This window comes from Phymastichus coffea, unplaced genomic scaffold, assembly GCF_024137745.1.
Source record: "Phymastichus coffea isolate CEN01 unplaced genomic scaffold, Cenicafe_Pcof_1.1 PCOF00074, whole genome shotgun sequence".
In the NCBI taxonomy this organism is placed as follows: domain Eukaryota; kingdom Metazoa; phylum Arthropoda; class Insecta; order Hymenoptera; family Eulophidae; genus Phymastichus; species Phymastichus coffea.
The window spans coordinates 860,183-881,921 of NW_026706885.1; the positions used below are offsets into that span (position 1 = coordinate 860,183).

Sequence of the window (21,739 nt, forward strand, 5' to 3'; positions counted from 1 at the left end):
TATTTTATTTGTTTCATTTTATTAAAGACCATGATATTATAATGTTACGTTAAACAGATAAATAAAATTTAACGAATTCAACATTTTGAGAAAAAAAAGTGAATTTATTGATTTTATAATCAATCAAAACAGATCTTACAGACTACAGTTTTATAGATAAGTCATCAAGTCTCGAACATTTGATTACCTTTAACCAATAATAGGATGAAGTTTGAGCATGCAAGAGTAACGTACTCCACAATTTAATGAACCGTTTAATGACCTTAAACGACAATAAAAATTATGATTTTGAAAGAACAATACAGTCGAATGTCTTGAAATATTTAACATACGCGATAAGAAATTTCAATTTCTGTTATTATGTCACATAAGTTTTATTCATCCATGATTTCCAATAACATTCAGATGTTTAACGCCTGATGAAATGAATAGATCCTTGTACTATCGTTTCTCGTTATTTACTTTCAGCTAAATTTCCAACAAATTTAATCCTGATTTCATAATGTGTGCTAATAATTTCGATAAAATTGTACAAAACAAGTACAATAAAGTATTTCTTTTGAAAGGAATAGATTATACAATAATACTTGTAGGTAATAAAATAAACGCACCATAGTTAAAATTATTTATGTAATGAATTTGGAGAATGATAATTTAAGTATAATAGAAAATATTCATATAAGGTAGATTCATATGCAATCATTGAAAGTTTGAGAAGACTGCTTACACTATCGATTGTACCAGCAAAGCCACTGCATTGGCAATAATTCGTACGCATAGATGTGTAGGGAAGTAGGTGTGGAGGGATCGAAGCATAGCAGTTGTCGGAGCACAGCGAGGTATAGATTCTGCTGCAAGCGCTAGAACATGACGTCAACAAGTTGTTTGAGACTGAAAGAGAAGGAGCGCCTCTCGCACTCGCGCCGAAAGAGAGAGAGAAAGAGAGAATCCGCATTCCGCAATAGCATTGAGTGAGCTGCGAACAAACAGTTGCTACAGTACAGCAGATCTTCTGCCTTTCACCAGCCTTGGGCCGTTTGCAGTCCTACAACGATGACTGGGTTGACGTATTGTTAGAGCGACGTTCGCCGACCAGCTGCTGCTGATTCGACTTCACTCCTGCTCATCTCCGCGGAATGAAGTACATTCTCGTGAGCCTGTCGCGGACATTATGAACACGCGGCGTGCCTTCATTGTGTTCGCGTTCGTCGTATCGCTGTGCGTGTGCGCGCTACTTTTTCTGAACCCGGCCACTGTCTCGTCCATTGCCGCCTACGCGTTCATTCGTCGCGGCAACATCAAAACTATCCTCTACTGGAATCAGTTCTCCGGCGACTACAGTTTCTATCTCGGCGAGGGCTATGTTGCTCAAAATTGTCCTCGCTTCAACAACTGCTTTGCCACTCACAGTCGATTCATCCAAAGCGTCGACAGCTTCGACGCGATCGTCTTCCACCACGGTATCCACGACGAGCTGACCTACCGGGATCTGCCCACAAGCCGCAGACCCGAGCAGAAGTACGTGTTTGTTGCTTTGAAAAGTCCAGCGAATCAGTATATCAGCAATCGTTTCAATAACTTGTTCAACGCGACGATGACCTACCAATTGAACAGCGATATCATCTGGACTTACGCGGATATGATTGATCTTGCCGAGGAACAAATGGTGGCGGTACCATCCAGAACTGAATTCAAGTGGAAAACGATTGATAGCGGCTACGAGGAGAAGGACATTGTCGAGGAACTAGAAGAAGAGCAATTGATTAGAAAGATCATAGCCAAGAGAAAACTGGCGGTTTGGTATCGTAATAACTGCGAGACGCCGAGCAATCGTGAAAATTACGTGGCTGAACTCGAGAAGTATGCGCCTATCGACAAATACGGCAAGTGCTCCGACGATTCGACCAACTGTCTCAAGGACGCCGACTGCTTCAAAACTCACGTCGAGCCCAATTATTTCTTCTACTTAGCTTTCGAAGACTCTCTTTGCGACGACTACGTTACCGAAACGCTTTACAATGCTCTCAAGTGAGTCTTTATGCGGTTATCTGGTTGTTGCATTTTTTTACCTACGTGTCATTTCACTGATCTCATTGCACTAAACGAATATCAAAGTCTACTTTGTCAATTATTATCGATTGATGTATCCATTGATACTATACTGAAATGTTTGCCAATAAATATCTACACTGAGAAAAATATATGGTCGAATCAACCCAATCATCTGTTCATTCAATAGCACCGTCTTTACATCAACTACTATATGCTTCACTCAACTCGTAAGCTGTTGATTCGACAGACTCGTTGTTGGTTTGACAGACTCGGCTGTTGATTCGATAAAACGCCGTCTGTTAAAATGACTCAACAGGCCGATCTATTGCTTGAATGTCTATGCTGTTGACTTGACGTCTCATACGTCAGAATAACAATGGCTACGTTCAAGGGACTGAGTTAACTTTTCAATTGATAGTATGCCCATTACATTAACAAACCAATCAAAATGACTTTAGTTTCAATAATAAAATAAAATGTAGCTTGTTATTATATTATATTCTTGATCTATAGTTTGCATAACATGGGGTAAGAGTGTAAATACCTACTGCATTTTTTCTTTGAGTTTGCATTATTCCCCTTTCTCTCCCCCCCCCCCCCCCCCGTCACTATCTTTTGTCAGATAACGCGCGACCGGCCGCCGGCCGGCTTCTATTATAGCGACACGTGGCACTGCTCGTACGTACTAGCTTAAACCTCGAAAGTCCAACTTAACCTAGACCAGATTTTCAGTGTATCGCGATTTATTGAGTAACGTTATTACTTTATTATTTGTTTGAAAAGAGCGATTGTGTCAAGAAGCTGTTTATTATGGATCTTGCAAACTTATTAGTCGAATTGAGTAGCGAGGATTTGTTTGACTTACTGAAAGGTATGAGTGAATGTTAAATAATTCATGATTGACGGAATGTTCATTTTCCGTGAGTGCTTGTAGAAAAAAAAGTATCAAGTGATACGTTAAGCAAATGGTCTTTCTCTGACGTGGAGAGAATTCTCCCTTCTCATCGAGTGGATGAATTTTGGATAAAACACCAACAGTATTTTGTTAAAGATGTAAGTATGTATTTATATTATTGAATTTTAATACTGTAGAAAAAATCAAAGCAATATACATTAAAAAAACGAATCATTACAAATAACAAGAAAGCTGCATATAAAGGGTTTTTTATTTATAATTTGATTGTTGAGTGTAAATTCACATAATCTTACTAGTATGAAATTACTTTACAGACTGCAGTTTTAACATCAAAACAAACAAGCCAAAAAACTGGTACATCATTATTGGAAGATGAGCAGCGACAAAATCATGAACGAGTTCCTTTGCATCAAATAAATAATGCACAACCAATAGTGAATAGAATTTTCGTGGCAGAGAATTTTAACGTTCAAAAAGCATTGAATGATACATTTGAAGGAAGGCATATTCTAAATTGTTATGATAATAAACGCAAGTTGACTCTCAATAAAAGGAAAAAAGTTGTGCACTTGGTGATGTGTGCTGTACTTCGAGAATGCGACAGGTAATATGAAAATCTATTGAAGGATTTCTAATATATATTGTAAACTTTAAACGATCAAGTGCTTTACGTTTTACTTCACATATAGAGATTTAGAGGAACAAGATTTTTTGATTTTAAGAAGAAAAGTTGTGGAAGTGTTTCCCAGTGAAACGGCTTGTATTTATTATTCACCATCAGTGGATAAAAAAAAAACACTCAATAAAAAAAGCCAAAAAGCTTGTGGCAAATTATTGAATAAATATCAGAATTTGAAACGTTTGCCTATTGATATCTATAGGCCAGAAGATAATGAGAACAATCCATTTCATGATGATAGTGATGAACATACACCAACTGAGGAAGAACAAGCGAGTCTAGAATGGCTTCGTACACTAGAAGAACCTTGGGAAACTGCGAAAAAACATTGGAAAACAACTTACAAGTGCAGACATCCAAACGGTGACAACAGTGAAAATAATAAGCTCGTTCATAACATATTTGAGGCTTGGCCCATTTTGAAATGTTCTAAAGGCTATGAGCTTATAGACATGGATTTTGATTTAAGCTTAATGTGTACAATTGAAAAAGCGATAGACAACTTAAGTGATTTTTTTTCAAAAATTTATGCTGTAAGATCTACACCTAATGATCCATTATGCATTGTTCTTAAGGAATTATTAGAAGCACAAAACATTAACGCAGGTTCGTTCAACTCTTACGTTTTTTATTTAAATAATTTTTTGTATTAACAGATATAATTTTTTTATAGATTCCAAAGTTTATGTACAGATGCTGTTACTATCTTTCATGCTTCCGTCAACTGCAAGAATCTCACAAGGTCGAAGAAAACAATGGAAACCATCATGTCTCGAAAGTTTTGAGGGAATTATTACTCATGTTAAGGTTTTTGACCAGCATTATCTACAACTATAATTTAAAAAAATGACTTTATACGGAATTCAGTTTACTGTATTTTTAAAACCTGTTGCAGATTTATGGAGATATCGAAAAGAGGCAAGAAGAGAAGAAATTGTTTGCAAAAAGCAAACGAATTACACTACAGCCGTATATAATAGTTGTTGGAGAAGAAGATTGTAGAGTTGAGTCATCATATCTAGTAATTGATGATAACGAGTATGAGATGCCATCGTTACAAGCAGCTATTGATTACTGTTTCAAATCATTCCACGTGTTCAGTGCTAAGTATCCACCGCAGAGTGAACATCTTTGGTTGTTGCTGCAGAACGGCGTTTACAAATTCCGTACACGCTGGGATCCCTTAATATTAAGCGTAGAAGAGATGCTTAACGATATACAATTTTCTTTACCACCATTCAACTTAAACAAAGATTCAGATCAAGCTTAAACGCTTTCACTGATAGCTAAAATATAGCTAGTTTTATTATCTTATTTTCTTTGAATAATTCATCATTTTTGTAAGACTCAACGAGTCGAAGATTATGTTGATTTAAAGTTTTATCAAGACTTCATATTGCTTCAACATTTTGTTCATAGTTAGTAGAGAAAATTGTGTTCTGTAGTCGTATATTAGAAAAAAAAATACTTTTTGAACATGGAGGTACTTGATTGTTCTTTATGTAGATCTAGTTTTAGTACGATTAAGTTGTTTGCGCAACATTTAAAAGTTTTTCATAAAGGTGCTTTAAAATTTATATGTAATAAACGAGACTGTATGAGAACTTTCAGTAATAGATCTGTTTTTATAAGTCACATGGGGTCACATTTTTCTAAAACGACATCTGATTTAGAAAATATTACAAAAGAGATTGAAAATGATGAGACTGTAAACTTAAATTTTGAAGAGCCGAAATTCTTTGAAAATAACGAAAAACTTGATATAGAAATAGTGTTAGAATCTAATAATAAACCTGTTGAGAAAGTAAGTGAACCCAAAGATATAGAAATGACGTTAGAATCTAATAATAAGCCTGTAGAGAAAGTAAGTGAATGCAAAGAAACGAATTTTCGTGAAGAAACTAAACAAGACTATGAAATAAAAGTAGCTGGCGCAGTTGATATGTTAATGTCAAGTTTGTATGCCAAAATTTCTTTGCCCATAAACATGATTATATTTCTCATGACAATGTTTCAAAACTTCTATAACACTAATTTTGTTGAAAAAATGCTTTCGTTTAATAATAAAATTTTACGTTGTGATAGCCTCAATAACATTCTTAACTTAATGAAAAATATATTTTTTAATTATTCAACTTATCATAAAGCAATAAAATCTTTCAAATATCTTTTTTATGTAGAATCAGAAGTTGTTCCCGTGGCAAATATATTAAAAACAAAACGAATTCACAGAAGAAAAAAATATGTTTCAGTCAAAGTATCGGTCGCTAGTGTACCTATAAAAAAAGTTTTGAAACATTTTCTCGAACTTCCAAACGTTTACTCATCAATAGTAAATTATATTAATGAAAAAGAAAAATGTAAGTGTATATGCTCTATTTTTCACAGTGAAAGATGGAAATACATTAAAAATAAATTTCCAGGAAAAATTGTACTACCGTTTACTGTGTTTGGCGATGATTTCGAGATAAATAATCCTATAGGTTCCCATAAGGGACGCAACAAATTACATAGCCTTTATTTTACTATATTAGGAATACCACCGGAATTTGCTAGTCATTTGCAAAATATATTTCTACTACAAATATGTAAATCCGAATTTAAGAAAATAGTAAAGCATTCTAAGCTTTTTCATCCTGCTGTGCGACAAATCTTAGATTTACAAAAAAATGGCATTACGATAAATGTAAGTGGTAGAAATATAAAAGTCTATTTCGATATTTTCAATATAAGTGGGGACAATTTAGAACTGCACACACTGTTAGGATTTAATGAAAGTTTTAATTCAAAATTTCCATGCCGAATTTGTTATATGAGTAAGGAACAGTGTAAAACTTGCGTCAAAGAAAATGAAAAAATATTACGTTGTACTCAAACACATTTATTAGATGTTCAACAAAAATCACATGGCGTCAGAAGCGAAAATATATTTTCTAGTATTCCTGGATTTGATCTATTCAAATGCGTATCATTTGACCCAATGCACGATCTACTTGAGGGACTATGCAGATATGAGTTAGCAGAGATATTGTATCGCCTTATATTTGTTGATAAGTTATTTACTTTTCGCTTACTACAGACAAGGTTGGAAAGCTATTCTAATCCTAACGCAACAAATGAAACACCTTCGTTAAATATTGATCACATTACAAAAAAAAAATGTTTAATAATGAGCGCTTCTGAGATGAAGTTTTTATTATTTAATCTCACATTCTTAATTGGTGATTTGGTCCCCAGCATAAATAAGTCTTGGAAGTTGTACTTGTCATTACGTAAGATAGTATTTTTAGTCTTTGCTCCAGTGCTAACAGAAAAAAGTATTTCGATATTGCAGCAAGAGATAACAAATCATCATATCTTATATCGCAAGACTTTAAAAAAACTATTAAAGCCAAAACACCATCATTTGCTGCACTACATCAGATACATTATATTGTTAGGATTACCACGACAATTGTCGTGTATGCGTTTTGAGGGTAGACATAGGCCATTAAAAAATATTGCTAGAGCAACCACTTCGAGAACTAATTCTCCGAAAACCTTAGCTATAAGAAATCAGTTGCAATTGAATTATGAATTTTTAGTTGGCCAGGGATTCCAAAAAGCAATTTATTGTGGCAAGCAGTTGTTCGTAAGCATAGAATTTTTAAGTAAATTTAATTTATTCAAAGATAAAGTGTCTGAAGACGTAAAACTTACTTACACTCCAGTTGCCTGGATTAAAGTAAATGGAATAACGTATAACGAAAATTCTGTGTTAGTGACGGGAATTCATGAAAATTTAGTACAAATAAGTAAAATTGTTTATACTTTGATTAAACAAGAGTCTAAAGATATTATGTTTGTAGGTCAAAATCTAAAAATTGTTAACTATTCGTCTCATTTATGTGCTTACGAAGTTCAAGAAACAAATGGTTTCATTTGCGTTTGCGAAAATAATTTGTTTTCAAACGCAATTTATAACTTGCAGAAAATGAGCGATGGAAAATTTTATGTATGCTATGACATGTAATTTTTGTTTGAGTTCAATAAAAATCATATTTTATATTAGTCTTTTATTAAAAAAATTAAATTATTATAGACAATCTCCCCAATTATTTCGCCATGCATTTTAATTATTAAAATCTATTTGTTCCAGTAAAATTTGGCTAATAATAATACTACAATCGTTTTTGGTATTTAATTTACTGTTTTATTCAAACTGATGGCAGCTATTATTCATTCGAGTCTAAAACAAAATCATATTTGTCCATATCTCTTAGTGGAAATTTTTCATATCTGTGTCTATAAATATTTCCCGCCAACTGTTTGAAAAGCAAGCTTCCTACTACTCAGATAGGTGGCTAATGAAATACTCGCAAGTACACAGGTTATGTTTCGATTATTATATAAGAAAGTTTTGGGACCCTACAGGCAAGCGAAAATGGCGTCTTGGCGTTATGATTGTTGCGAGCGATGTGATATGTTATGAAATGCGTTAATATAAGTTGTAGATTAGGTTAAAGTAAGCATCTCCGATTCCGCCACAAAAAACTCATCACTCAAAAAAAAAAATTAGCGAATAAAAAATTCTAAGATTCTAAAAATAAACATTTCAAATACACATTCGTTCATATCATTCATAAAGAGTATAAAAAAACTTGAAAAAACAAATTTTTAATGGCAATTTCGTTTATTATGTTCGTTTAATTAACATTAGTACAATGATTCAGCATCTGACTTCGTATTAAAATAAGTACTAGGAATTTTTCTTTGACCAGATCTATCGATTGTTTTTACCCCGAACTAAGAGTTATTTTGATTGGGTTCATGGGACAACTTAACAGCGCACAGTCTGTCAAATCAATATACCGGGTGCTCTTGAAAGAACCAACGATTCCTTTGTTACCGTATTTCAACGGACTGATGTCTGTTGAATCAACCAATATACGTTTTCAGTGTATGTTTATATTCTATTACAGATATAACGTGGTTCCTGTAGTTTACGGTGGTGCTAATTATAACCGTTTCGCCCCACCAAAATCTTACGTTAACGCGTTGGACTTCAACACACCAAATGACTTAGCCGAGTATCTAGCTTACTTATCCCATAATGTGTCTGAATACAAAAAGTACTTTGATTGGAAAAAGCAGTATCGTGTGGCTAGCTCGCGCCAACGTATTATCTGTGATTTATGCGAAATGCTTAATACTGACTATCAAAAACGCTCTTATGACATATCTGATTGGTATGGGATGAAGAGATGCCCTCTGCAGCATCAATTGACTAAGCAGATATCTTCTGGAGGCTCAAATTATGCAACGAAAAAAACTTTATACTTACAACGTTGACACGAAGAATCGCGTCGGTACTTGATTTTAGACGTTGTATATTGTACAGTGTTAATACTGGCACGACTTTGTGAGTGTCGACTCGATGTTTATATTCGATAAAATACCTTGTGTTAATAAGTATTTCAAGTATTTTTATATTAATAATGTGTTTACGTACAAAGAAATTATTATTATTCAAATCACATCTCTCTTATTCATCGCTGACAACTTCATACTTACTGGAGAACTTATTTGCATCGTGCATAATTTTGATAGTTTGAACGAATAAATTTCTTTTTTCGGAATTGACTTGATTCTTTGTGATTTCTACTGTAACGGAGTACAGCCGTTTCCGCTTTTAAAGGGGGATTCGCGAGGCGCGAACGCTCCTACGACTAAATGACGCGCCGAGTAATAATGCGTCAATCGCCCGTGTGGAATTTGGGATGAGGAGTAACACTGGTGAAAGATGACTACGATAGCAATTTAACATAAAGTAATTTTACTCGAAAAAAATAAATCAAACGAGAACACTATATGTGACAAAATGCAACAACTCCGCGCTCATGAGGGCGAATCGGTGGCAGGGCTACCACCCGATTCCCCAATTTACCCTTAATCTTAACACAACAACAAAATCGTACAAATAAATCGGCGATCGCGACCGACTGTATAGCTGGCAGGTTTCTCACGCTACCCGCTGTATGCTGCCGCCCAAAACATGCGAGAGAGAGAAAATCATGGCACCGACCTCGTCCATGGCCTTCTGGATCTGTCGCTGTTGTCGTTGGTGTAACGACTGATGTCATCATTGTCCTTGCTGTTGTTGTTGTGTTACTTTCCTTGTTGTCGTAATTTTCTGTGTGGCTGTTGATGTTACTCTTGTCGCTATTGCTGTTGTTGCTGCCTCGCTCCTCGCTGCTTATCGCTCACCAATGTTATCGCTAACGGCAATGGACGCTTACGTGCCCACCCGCATCACCTCGCCGGAACTCCCACGCACATCGGTGCCGGGCGTTGAGAATTTTCCTTCAAAGTATTCTTTACCTCTGAGTGCATTTGAAAATATTTGTGAATTGTTTAACATTTTTCTCAATTCAGCGGTTTTTACCTAACTCAATTTTCGAAATTGATAAATTACTACACTCGAATGATAGCTCAGAGTTCAACACTGTGTGTCCAACATGTCAGGGACTGTGAAAATACTGAACGCAGTGTTTCTCGCGACATTTGTGAAAAAGACATAACTGTTACTAGAAATAATAACTCTTTCATAATTTTTAATGTTAAAGAAAAAGTAACACACTTGTTAGAACCAAACGACGAATACTATGCCGCATTAGTAAAAGATCAAAAATGCGCCGAAAAAAATTTAGAAGATATACATGATGGTTTAAAGTATAAAGAATTCATTTCTTTATTAAGTGAGAGTGTAAAGATTCGTATCTTACCATGACATTTAACGTTGATGGGGCGCCCATTTGGATAAGTACAATTCGTTCAATATGGCCCATTCAGGTTCTATTAAATGAATTACCTCCGTATGTAAGATTTAGTAATACTGTAATAGCTGCTTTGTAATGCGGGTAAAGTAAGCCCAATATGAATGTTTTTATTAAAATTTTTGTAAAAGATATTAATGTTCAAAACAAGGAACTTGCAAAATTACTGATAGTTTAAGAAAAATAAGAATTTATCTAATATGTTGCTGTATAGACGCTGTGGCGCGCGCATTAATACAGTCAATTGTTTAATTTAATGGATATTTCGGTTTAAACTAGTTCATCTCGGTATGACAGTTTTACATAAAAAAAAAGAAAGTTATTAAATATCGACTTCTTGATTATATATTCCGGATAAACGAATATTGCTTTAGATACAATGAAAATTAGACAAGAAGTTTCGAAAAAAGTAACTATAAAAAAATATGCAAGGTGTAACCGGAATGTTTTCATTAGTGTATCTATTATAATTTGATGTCATAGATAGGTTGGTTCCTGATGCTATTCTCTAGGAGTTCGTCGACAATTTTCAGGTATGTGGTTTGATAAATCGGGTTTGATAAATAATATTGGAAGATAAAATAACAGAAATTGATTGTCAAAATTCAAACACCAAATGAAATAACGCTATTGTCACGCTTGTTATCCGATAGAAAATACTGGAAATTCCACAAATTGGAAAGCTGGCTACTCTATTATAGTTATGAAGTGATGCACATTTTAAAAATGAAGTCGATAAGTAAAATTGATCTTACAAAAGCTGATAAGTGTTTGAAAATATTTACAGCTGAAACAGATGACTATCCCATTGAGTCTGATAGCGAGTCTACAATTTCTCTCTATTGATTGAACTAGTACGGTTTCAGTACAAATTTCGTACGAATATTTGACAGGGTTGTTAATTGGATAAGGCAAGAAAGAAATTATTAACTCACTATTTACAACGTCATGAGTTAATGTTTTAGTTACAAAATACACAACTTGCGTTAAATACACAAATGACAATTAATTATTATAACAAATATTAAGTAATATCAGCTGTAAATTTTTTGCTATTATTAGTTATTATTAGTTATAATCTACAATTGTAAATTTTATGTATTTCGTTATGCCAGCTTGCACACAGATGCGCAAATGATTTCGTAAGGTTTCGTAATCTGCAACTATTAAAATAATATCGAAACTAAGTTAAACAAACGATAATAATTATTTGTTCGTGGTATCAATTTTCGTGTAATATAACCAAGTCTTCGTATTTAAAAAAACCTACTATCAATTCTAACACGTGATCGTCTGAGGCCCATATTCGAAACATATCGCTTAAACGACGCATTGCTGACTTTCTTAAGTTGAGAATTTCCACGGCTTTGTTAAAGTGTCTTTTCAAAATCTCATTGTAAAATGAATTATAATGAATTTGTTCTTGGGAAAATCTATGTGAAATAGATGGTATATGAATGTAGCTCGCCAACGTGTATTCGTCTGAAACGAGAAATGTATACATCGTGAGTGAGCGATATAGCTTTTCTTGTTTCAAATGTTCAAGGTCGGCTAGGCACTGGTTGTAATAATCTATTGTCAAATGAGATAAAGTGATTTGCGCCCGAGAAATCGAAGATCGATCAGAAATCGGCTTGTCTTCAGAATCGAGCAGTGCAAAGTGTGCTAACAGCGGCTCTATTAAATGGGACAAATCAAGTTGTTCAGTTAGCCCGATCACTGTATCTCCATCTCTCTGAAACTCCGGATCAGCTCCGAATAACAAAAGAAGCTCAACGCACTTCTTTCTGAGAGAGGAATCAGAAGATGTCTGCTGAATGACATATAACAGAGGAGTGTAATTACTGTTACATCGAATATTCGGATCAGCACCCTTTTCTAATAAAAATTGAGTAGAGATTGGATCGCCATAAAGCGCGGCGTAGTGCAATGCAGAATGATTACTTCTGTCAAGTGCATTCACATTAATGTCGGTGTACTTAAATAAGTCCAACACATCTTTATTGTTGTTTTCAATTAAATAATATAAAGCTGTTTTCTCCAAGTTATCTCTCCTCAAAAAATTTATATTGCAGTATTGTAAAAACAGTTGCACAGCTGCCTTAGAACACTTACTTAAAACGTGTCTTAGCTTCATAGCTTTGCTATCGTTCTCCGACTCCTCCCACGCGATATTCCTTTTCAACAGTAGACTAAGTATTTCCATGTTGTAACAGAACTTGAGAACCTCCGGTTCTTTCCCTTTTTTATTTTTAATACTAATATCAGCTCCGTTCTGCAAGAGTACTAGCATGTTTGGAATGTCCGATTGATAGGCAGCTTCGTGTAGCGCAGTGTTGCCGGTATCGGAGTCCTGAGAATTAACGCAGCCAGGTTTAAAACTGATCATCGTTCTCGTCACTTCGGGATTGTACAAATAGACAGCTCGATATAGAGGACACTCGGCTTGTTGCAGTTTACTCGCCAATTCGTTGATGCTCAATCGGCCGTTCGCGAGATCGAAAGATATAACTTTAAAAAATTCCTTTATTATTGATAAGCTTTTCGATGACAAAGCAGATAATTTCATAGTTACGTTAAGTGCGCACGTTTCGTACAATTCAGTTGGGTAGATATTTGCACTCTTTTCCAGTAGTAGTTTCACTGCTGCGACACTTTCTTCTTTCACAGCCATTATAAGTGGCGTTGTACTCCAATCGTCGACGGCGTCGATTACAGACCCTTGATTTATCAAATAATACACTATATTCGCACTATTGTACTTGGCAGCCAAATGTAGTAAAGTTGTGCCGCGACAGTCTACTAGTTTATCTGCCGGTATATTTTGTATCAGATGCACAACCGCCTGATATTTACCTTCTTTTAAGTAATCTATTAATTGGTCGTCGAAATATTTCTTAACATTTCGTTCGCAAAACTGTAATAAATATTGATAATATTAATTCAATAATATTACAACGACAAAAATACAAATCGTCAAACACTTGAATATGCCGAAATATATATGATACAGCAAACTCTGATTTAACATAACTTTCCCTCTAGGACAAATTACGAAAACAATAATTTATTAATTACATTATTACCACCATTTTCAAATATTTAACTTCTTTACTCTGAATAGCTAGAATAAAAAATTCAAATTTATAAAATCGAATGAGCAAATACTAGTTTTTCATCAAACTCAGTCTGAGATGTGAACTCAACGAAAGCGTAGGACAGACTAAAATGTTCCGGAAAAGATGGCTTGAAATTTTTTTTCTCAGGTCAGTTTTGCCATCCTTCCCCTTGTTTTGCGAGTAAAGCTGGCACATTCCAGACTATGACGATCAGCTTTTCAGGGTTAGGTTTCGAATTTTCTTGAAACTTGGTCTATACATGTTGTCTGTATGGTAGTGTATTTAAGTATGGATTATTAGATCATTATAATAATTATATCAAAAGTTATAAACAATTGAAAATTTTTGACCAAAAATTTTCAAAAATTTATATCTCTAACATTTTTTTTAAACAATTGACTATATCTCAAAAAGTGTTATTTTAATTTTAAAAATTCTTTTTTTATTGAGTTCCTTGACATTTTATCTTTAAAAGTCCGTTATTAAATTCATCGAGCGATCATTAGATGCGATACAGTTAGCGATAATAGTGAACGCTCATGGGCCCTACGACGCCGATAAGTCGGTAAGTTTGGTAGCAGCACCGACGCGTGGCCGAGCAATAAAAAAAGAATTTTTAAAATAAAAATAACACTTTTTGAGATATGGGCAATTGTTTAAAGAAAATGTTAATAACTTTTGGGAAAAGTGATATTAAAGTATTGTTCGCTAAATATCTTTAAAGTACACCCTTTTATGTGTAATATAAAAAAAATTCGCTTCGATAACTTCAATGGTTGCGGAGATATAAATTTTTGAAAATATTTCGTCAATAATTTTCAATTGTTTATAACTTTTGATATAATTATTATAATGATCTAATAATCCATACTTAAATACACTACCATACAGACAACATGTATAGACCAAGTTTCAAGAAAATTCGAAACCTAACCCTGAAAAGCTGATCGTCATAGTCTGGAATGTGCTAGATCGTAGCCCAAAAAGTCTGTAGAAGGACTTCCACTCTGACAGCGGCTGCATTTCCACTCAGGTATGAAAATTTCACTTTTGTGTTGTTGTTGCCGAGATGGTGGTCTTGAGCCTTTTTCGAAAAGTTTGCGTGGATGGATGTTTGTCTATACATGTCTGCGCTTGTATTTAGAGAATCTGGAGGGTGTTAGATCATGGCAATGAAGGAGTTTGTGCTCTATTGTATTAGAAAGTAAATCAGCACCGTCCAGTATAATATTTATATCTGTTGAAAATTCATTTATTTTATCCTAACAGCTGATTCACCATCTCACACATTTTGGAAATATTTTACAAAAAATATACAGCTAAATATTGTCGTACACTTTGAAATAATTATTATCTAGTTCAATAAATATGTTATCTTCCCATCTATATTATTGATAAAAAAAATGAATAAATACTTGACAATTTCTCTATAAAAGAATAATAATTAAAATTTAAGGAAAGGATGAAATTACCACCGGTCTTCTTTATTTTTGGTTTCTATAGCACTCACTCCCACCTATATCACATCTAGATCTTCAAGTTACATGTAATTAGCTTATCAACAAGATAATACGCATTCAGCATAGACACGAAAAAAGACAAATTTTTGAGAATATAAGTATGCATGTGTAAAAATTGGCAACATTACTTTTATAAAATTTTGAAACTTAACAACTGTGTTTCACATTGATCTTCAAACAAATTTTGTTCAAATTTTGAAAAATCAAAAAAATTTGTTTTTTAAATAGAAGTTTTTTTTATTAGGTATAGTCATAAAGCAATTAGCCACTCGGAGAGTTTAGCGTCGACCTGTGCGCTTGCAGAGATCACCCGACCTTTTATTATTTTGCGTTCGAAATGGTTAATTCACATGATTATTTGAATTAGGAATTTTTTGTGGCTTGAATTAAAACTAATTATTTGTATATAAAAAAATAATCATTTCCGTTTTTGATTATAAAAATTGGTTTAGTTCAACTAAAATATATTCGACTCTGACTAACACATATAGACACTTACGCGTTGGCCTGGCTGATCTGTAAACACAAAGAAGGGCCACGTAGCTTGCCTTTCCCTCTTTCCACTTTTTTAGCGAGCACTGTCACTTTTCCGTCCTCTTATTATCAAGGAATGTTTTTCTAAAAGTTTTCCAAAGCATTATGTAAGATATTTCATTTTTTATAGGTTATTTATAGTCTTTTATTTAGAACCTTTATCACAATTTACATTTAATAAATGATTGAGAAAATATACATTGTTTTCAAATAAATCGCTCTAAATTTGTTAAATATACAAATTAATGGATTTTTTATTGAAAACACATGTAGGTAGTTAACAGGCGTACACATTGAACGTATGAAATTAGCGTATTTCGATATTAGTGAGAGAAAGTAATTTCAGTTTCCTGTGGACGTTTGCGCTCAAGTGAAGCGAAGGTTAAGAGGCCTCACGAGGCTGAAATCACTTTTTCGACACTCCGTGCGGAAAGTGCGGCTTTCCCGCACGCTCGACAGAATACGTGCGTTGAAAATAGCACTTTTCGACGCTCCGTGTGCGGGAACTTGATTTTATGCACACTTAAGGAATCCAGCATTAAATTAAATTAAATTAAAGCACACTTAAGGAATCCAGGGAAAATTTCCCGCACTTGTATCGTAATGTACTAAACCCATGTACGTAGTATCGAAAAGAAAATTCAGCCTCGTGTGGTCTCTTCACCCTCGCTCCGCTCATGTTTAGGATTATACAAAAAAAAAAACGAAACTTATCAACAGAAATAAAACAGAAAAGTCAAATATTTTGTAATAATTAAATCGCCTAACAATTTTGGCTCAAGTACAATATTCTTTATGATAAATGTTCATTGCAGACTACCAAAAGATGCATATAATTAAGACGCCGCGTGCCCACGGAAAGTATTAATAAACTCATAGTGCGTGTAAATTAGCAGCCAAGGCGAAGTCAAGGGTGTTAAACGTGCGCTGTGAAACATGGACTTGCTGATATCACGGCCATTGGCCGTATCAGTAGTAGCTTACAGCCCGATATCAATTGTCGCGCGCTATGGATTTTCACTACGAGCGAACCCTACGTTTCCGCCAGGCTCGGACGTGCCGTTTTCGTTCTAGTGGCTTTTATTATTCCCCAAGTAAGGCGGCATAGCATGAAGAGTAGTATAGTTTCTGTGAAAAACAACTTAAAGCGAGCGGTAAGCCCAAACGAACGCGTAGTGGGGAGAGATTCTCCGCCTGGCGGCCGAAACATTTTCCGCAGCAGCGCACAGTGGGATATTTTTGATTTTTTTTCCTAGAAATCTCTTTCAAGCCACATTTTTCACTCTATTTACATGCATTTTTTTTAATTATTCGCAATTCGTTGTACTTGTTGATGTTCGAGCCCCCTACTGAAATCGTTAATATTATTATAATTATTAACAATGTAAATGAATAAATAACTAATAAATTAAGGTAACTGACATTTTCAAAGACAATATTAATTTTAACGGTAATAATAAAACGAAATCTCAATGTTATTTTCTTAAATCAATAATTTAACGCTATTCATAATTTAATCCATTAAGGCCCATGCCTTTTATAGTAATAATAATATTGAAAGAGATACCACCAAACTAACCATGCCATTCATAAACATAAAAAAATATCAGGATTTTTTCTTCAGCAATTTATAGTTGTTTATAAAAAAGTTATTTAAAAAAATTACTTAAAAGATATTGTTTTTCAAATCTGATTACGGCCAACGAATCTATGGAAAAAAAAAATGGGAAAAATATAGATAACATTTTGTTGTCGAACTTCAATTTGTTGATGTAAAACGGCAATAAATAATCGCAATTCCAACAAATCGAAAAAAATACCGTGTTTTTTCTTTTGCCATTTACAATGGTTTATAAAAAGTTATTTAAATAAACTAATTAAAATGTTTTTCAATCTAATTGCGACAAAAAACACGGGTATTTTTTTATGCCTACATACATAGTTTGATACTATCTATGTACTACCAATATTATTATTACTATATAAAGTATGAACCTTAATGGGTTAAATAATAAATTGTGTAAAATTATTGATTTGGCAAAATAATATTGTATTGGTTTTTTGTATTACTGTTATTAAAATTATATACACAACAAATTACCCAACTTGTGTTGGGTGCCCAAAAGCATGCGGAGAGAAGTTATATCAATTTACAGGTTTTGATATTCATTAGAAAAAATTCTAGTATATATTTAGTGAATTGGCGTCACGTCATGGCAACGATTTTCAGCACATTTTAGCAATAATAGTATAGAAAAATCCACGACAACATATAATTTTGAACTCAACAATCGTTTCAGAATTCAATGAGCTACGGTGTGACAAAGTTTAGCTCTTAAGTGTTTTTACGTGTTAAAATTCAGCTAGATGTGCCAAATAAAACAATTTTTCAAAGTGTCAAAATTAGTATCACCCCTGAGGGCGGGAAAGCCACTATAGTGGCTCGACCATCGATCGCCACTTCACATCTGAGTATTCTCCGATGTTAGACACACATATCATGCGTTATCTATATAAAATACTGAGCAGTTAAAAATTCCAAACCCCGTCCTCTAAAAGTTAAGTCATATACGCTTCACTACGCAATATAGGTACTGTCAATCATTAAATTTCTTTCGTCTTGATTGTAACAACCCGCCGGTATCAGAATCACTTTCATTCACATCCGTATCATGTTAGATATCTCATAATCTTAGATATTTCAGTAATAACAGTATATCGACGATAAAATTAACGATTTATTATCAACTCTAGTTGGAAATTCAAGAGTACATTCTTTGTTCACTTTTATCCTATCTACCAACTGTATATCACTTTGAAAAATTTATTGAAGACCTCAAGGGTCACCAAATGCCACTGTGTATAGTTGATTGAAAAGTATTAGGTATGGTTAGATTTCTGTTTAGTCTATTGTTGATATATTCTAGTATCTTGAATAACTTCCTCAAAATTATATAAAATCTTTAACAGGTGTGACATCAGGCATATTTTTCTTTAATATTAAGATAATTCTTTTGAGTTTTATTATTTTCTATTATTCATAATATAAAAAATGTTATATTAGGTAACTAGAAGAAAGAACACGAATAGGAAAATGTTTGAGAACCCCTTCAAGAACGAAATAAAAAGAAGATAAGAACTCTGATTGTCTTAGAATTTTCTAATAAAAAATATACAGTCAAAAGGTACACCTAACGAAACAAAAATTTGAATTTGAATGCAACTAGTTTTTAAAGATTCTGTTAACTATCTCTTTTCTTTCTCTCTCTCTCTCTCTCTCAGAAGTCTTCACTAGACCTACGAAGAATGATAAGGAAACGTTGAGTCATAAAATGACTGCATTCGATTAGCTTTCCGTTGAATTTTCATGACTTCAAATTTCATATGAAAATACAACGTTATAATTAATGTTACATTTCAAAAACATGATTAATGTCAAATTAAAAGCCAAATTTACGACGGAAAAATACCTTTCACACATTCTTCAATTCGAAGCTTAGTTTGCGCACAAATTAGCAAACTATTTTATAATATATATATTTTTTTGTTTTAAGAAATTAATCATCGCTAAAGATGCGTCATAACAAATATAAGTTGACAATATAAATTATGGCAATTAGAAAACTTTAAATAAAAAGACAAACAATGTCAACTTGCTAAACAATTAAATATAGCAATAAAAATCAATGAGAAATGCGTATATGTAAACTAATAATTATTCTAAAATAAAGAATGTAATTTTGTAACTAATTTTATATTATAATATACTAAATTGCCTTGCATGCATAAAAATAAAATAAAATTGTGATTAACAATCCTCAGATTAGTATGTAAGATGTCGATCATCTTTGATGTAAACTAAAAACCCAGAATAACGGTTTTCAGCGACTATAGTTATCTAGGAAGAATCTTTATGTTATCTTTAAGCTCTTGACTAAGAAAGTTTCTCTTAGACTATAAAAGGGCCATGCACCCGCTCCTGCGGCAGTTGCTCGGTCAGTCGTTTAGATAGTCAGTGAATCGAAATTTTATGACAATTTTTTTCTTCAAGTAGTATACAATAATATTTTGACCGTCTTCTTGTGTATTTAACAATAAATAAAAAGTAAGTAAAAATAATCGCTCCCTCTTTTTTTACATTTTCTATTCCATTCCTTTTTAGCGCAATAGTATCTTCTCCCTCTCTACCCTAACGTGAGACTGAAAGCGATTGGTCCAAACTTTTTGTTAGTTATCTATAAGGGTTTCGTAATTGATAGGATCCCTCGATGTGTTTGATTATTAGAAAGTTTTTGCAATAGATAGAAATAAAATATAAATCAAGCACAGTAATGATTGTATTCTTACAAATTCCGTTTTAAATAAAAGTTTCACAACGATCTGTGGTTTTTGGCATTTATTTGCTAGATTGTAGAGAGAGAGAGAGAGAGAGAGAGAGAGAGAGCCGCTTTGCAGTAGCTCATTACGCCATACAAATAATATAGGTGTTAGTTAAAAATTTTAATTTGAAACATTTATATTAAATGCTTGGAATTTAGAAAAATAAAGAATAACTTTCCCTTTTTCGGTTCTGTGTGGGCGAAAATAGAGGAAAGAATAGAAAAACTATGGAAAAAATTATTTACTTATATTTCAAAAAGAGCAACATATATTGAATTAGCAAATAACTTGAGTGCAGACTCTACAATTATAGGTCTATGTAGATTTTCAGCTATTAGTAGATTCTCCATCAGTTATTTATTCCGACAATGGCACGTGTTTTTTTATTATAAACAAAGAAGTAGAAGCAATTTAATGCATTGATTATTAAAAAATTATTGAATTTTTTGCGAAAAATAAATTTAAATAGAGATTTACTTCAGCCAATGCCTTTAACATGCGGGCAACATCGGAAAGACTGATACGCTCAGTTGAATGTGCATTAATAGCTTTATATATATTGCACATATCTTTTTTCAAAGAGCCCCAACGTTGTGCTGATAAAACTCTAAGAATATTGATGCATTAAATGTATTGACTTTTGAATAATGGTTTATATAAATGCATTTTATTAGTTCCACCAATATCATCAATAATTTTATTAATTCTTTAAATTTTTTTTATCGTATATTCATTTACTTTTGATATTAATAATTAAATTAACACTATGTACTACCACTTTTTTTTCATATAAATCAAAAGTTTCATACGATACACCATCATTTGAAAGTAAAGGGTCAATTAGATAAAGCTTGGTTATCTTTATGTTCATTGAAATGTTCACTAAAATTCTATTCAATATTAATTTTATAATACATTACAATACAAGGGCAAAAAAGTATGAAAATACATTAAACGTTAAAATGTTTACAATTATTGCATAAATTTCAGTCATAACCGGGTGAGGGTTAAAAATAAGTTTACGGGCACCAACACAGAAAAGAATATAAATGGTTGAATTGGTTCTTAAACTGCTTTTCTAAAATAAAATAGTTATAGTGATTACAAACCTAAAGGTTGCGAGTAATTTAGAAATAAAGCCCCATAATTTGTATAGTTACTTCTTTACAAACTCATTGAACTTTTTAATGTTCATGAGATATTTAATCAATTATAAAATATTTACTTATTTGAATTTAAAAAACTTGAATAATGATTATTTGAAGATTGATTACAAAAGTTGTTAATGAAGTTTTTGCTATATATGTAGTAAACAAATAAAATTTTTTCAAGCTTTACCTTATTAGTAAAATAGTACCAAGTGACTATTGTTAAAATACATCATCGATTATGTTTTTCTGAATAATACAAGAATACCAAAGGCAATTTTAAACAGTAATGTGTAAATGTCATCGGCTTATCAACACGAGTAAAAGTAATAAATGAAGCAAAGAAAATGATTTATAAATGTTAGGTTTGTTGAACGGTTAAGAAAAATGTTTTTGCGATATTGTTGTGCATGTGTATTATGCTATGAGCAAAGCACAGCAGAGTGGGATATATATATAGATATATATATAGAGCAAGAAAAGCCTTGCTGTAGGGGACGTGACGTATAGGTAGAATCGGTATAAGCGTGAGTCGTGTGTGCGAGTTGAACATGGAGATCAGAAGAGAGAGAGGGA

The 21,739-nt window shown here is 33.1% G+C and overlaps 5 protein-coding genes across 6 annotated transcripts in view; 4 read left to right on the forward strand and 1 right to left on the reverse strand.

Moving 5' to 3' along the window:
* LOC131668134 (neprilysin-2-like) overlaps window positions 1-21,739 on the forward strand; it is a 51,890-nt gene that overhangs the window by 25,044 nt on the left and 5,107 nt on the right. The window lies entirely within an intron of this gene.
* On the forward strand, window positions 898-2,645 carry LOC131668136 (alpha-(1,3)-fucosyltransferase C-like). Its single transcript, XM_058942035.1, has one exon. It carries the CDS (start codon window positions 1,172-1,174, stop codon window positions 2,030-2,032), a length of 861 nt encoding a protein of 286 aa, XP_058798018.1. The 5' UTR covers window positions 898-1,171; the 3' UTR covers window positions 2,033-2,645.
* LOC131668171 (uncharacterized) lies at window positions 2,863-4,949 on the forward strand. Its single transcript, XM_058942102.1, has 6 exons — window positions 2,863-2,923; window positions 2,987-3,105; window positions 3,283-3,572; window positions 3,658-4,253; window positions 4,321-4,454; window positions 4,543-4,949. The coding sequence occupies exons 1-6, from the start codon at window positions 2,863-2,865 to the stop codon at window positions 4,915-4,917; spliced, it is 1,575 nt and encodes a 524-aa protein (XP_058798085.1). The 3' UTR covers window positions 4,918-4,949.
* Window positions 4,969-7,659, forward strand: LOC131668172 (uncharacterized). The gene has a single exon (XM_058942103.1). It carries the CDS (start codon window positions 5,125-5,127, stop codon window positions 7,657-7,659), a length of 2,535 nt encoding a protein of 844 aa, XP_058798086.1. The 5' UTR covers window positions 4,969-5,124.
* On the reverse strand, window positions 11,685-13,554 carry LOC131668173 (putative ankyrin repeat protein RF_0381). Its single transcript, XM_058942104.1, has 2 exons — window positions 13,549-13,554; window positions 11,685-13,379 (listed from the first exon to the last, which is right to left on the reverse strand). Exons 1-2 carry the CDS (start codon window positions 13,552-13,554, stop codon window positions 11,685-11,687), a joined length of 1,701 nt encoding a protein of 566 aa, XP_058798087.1.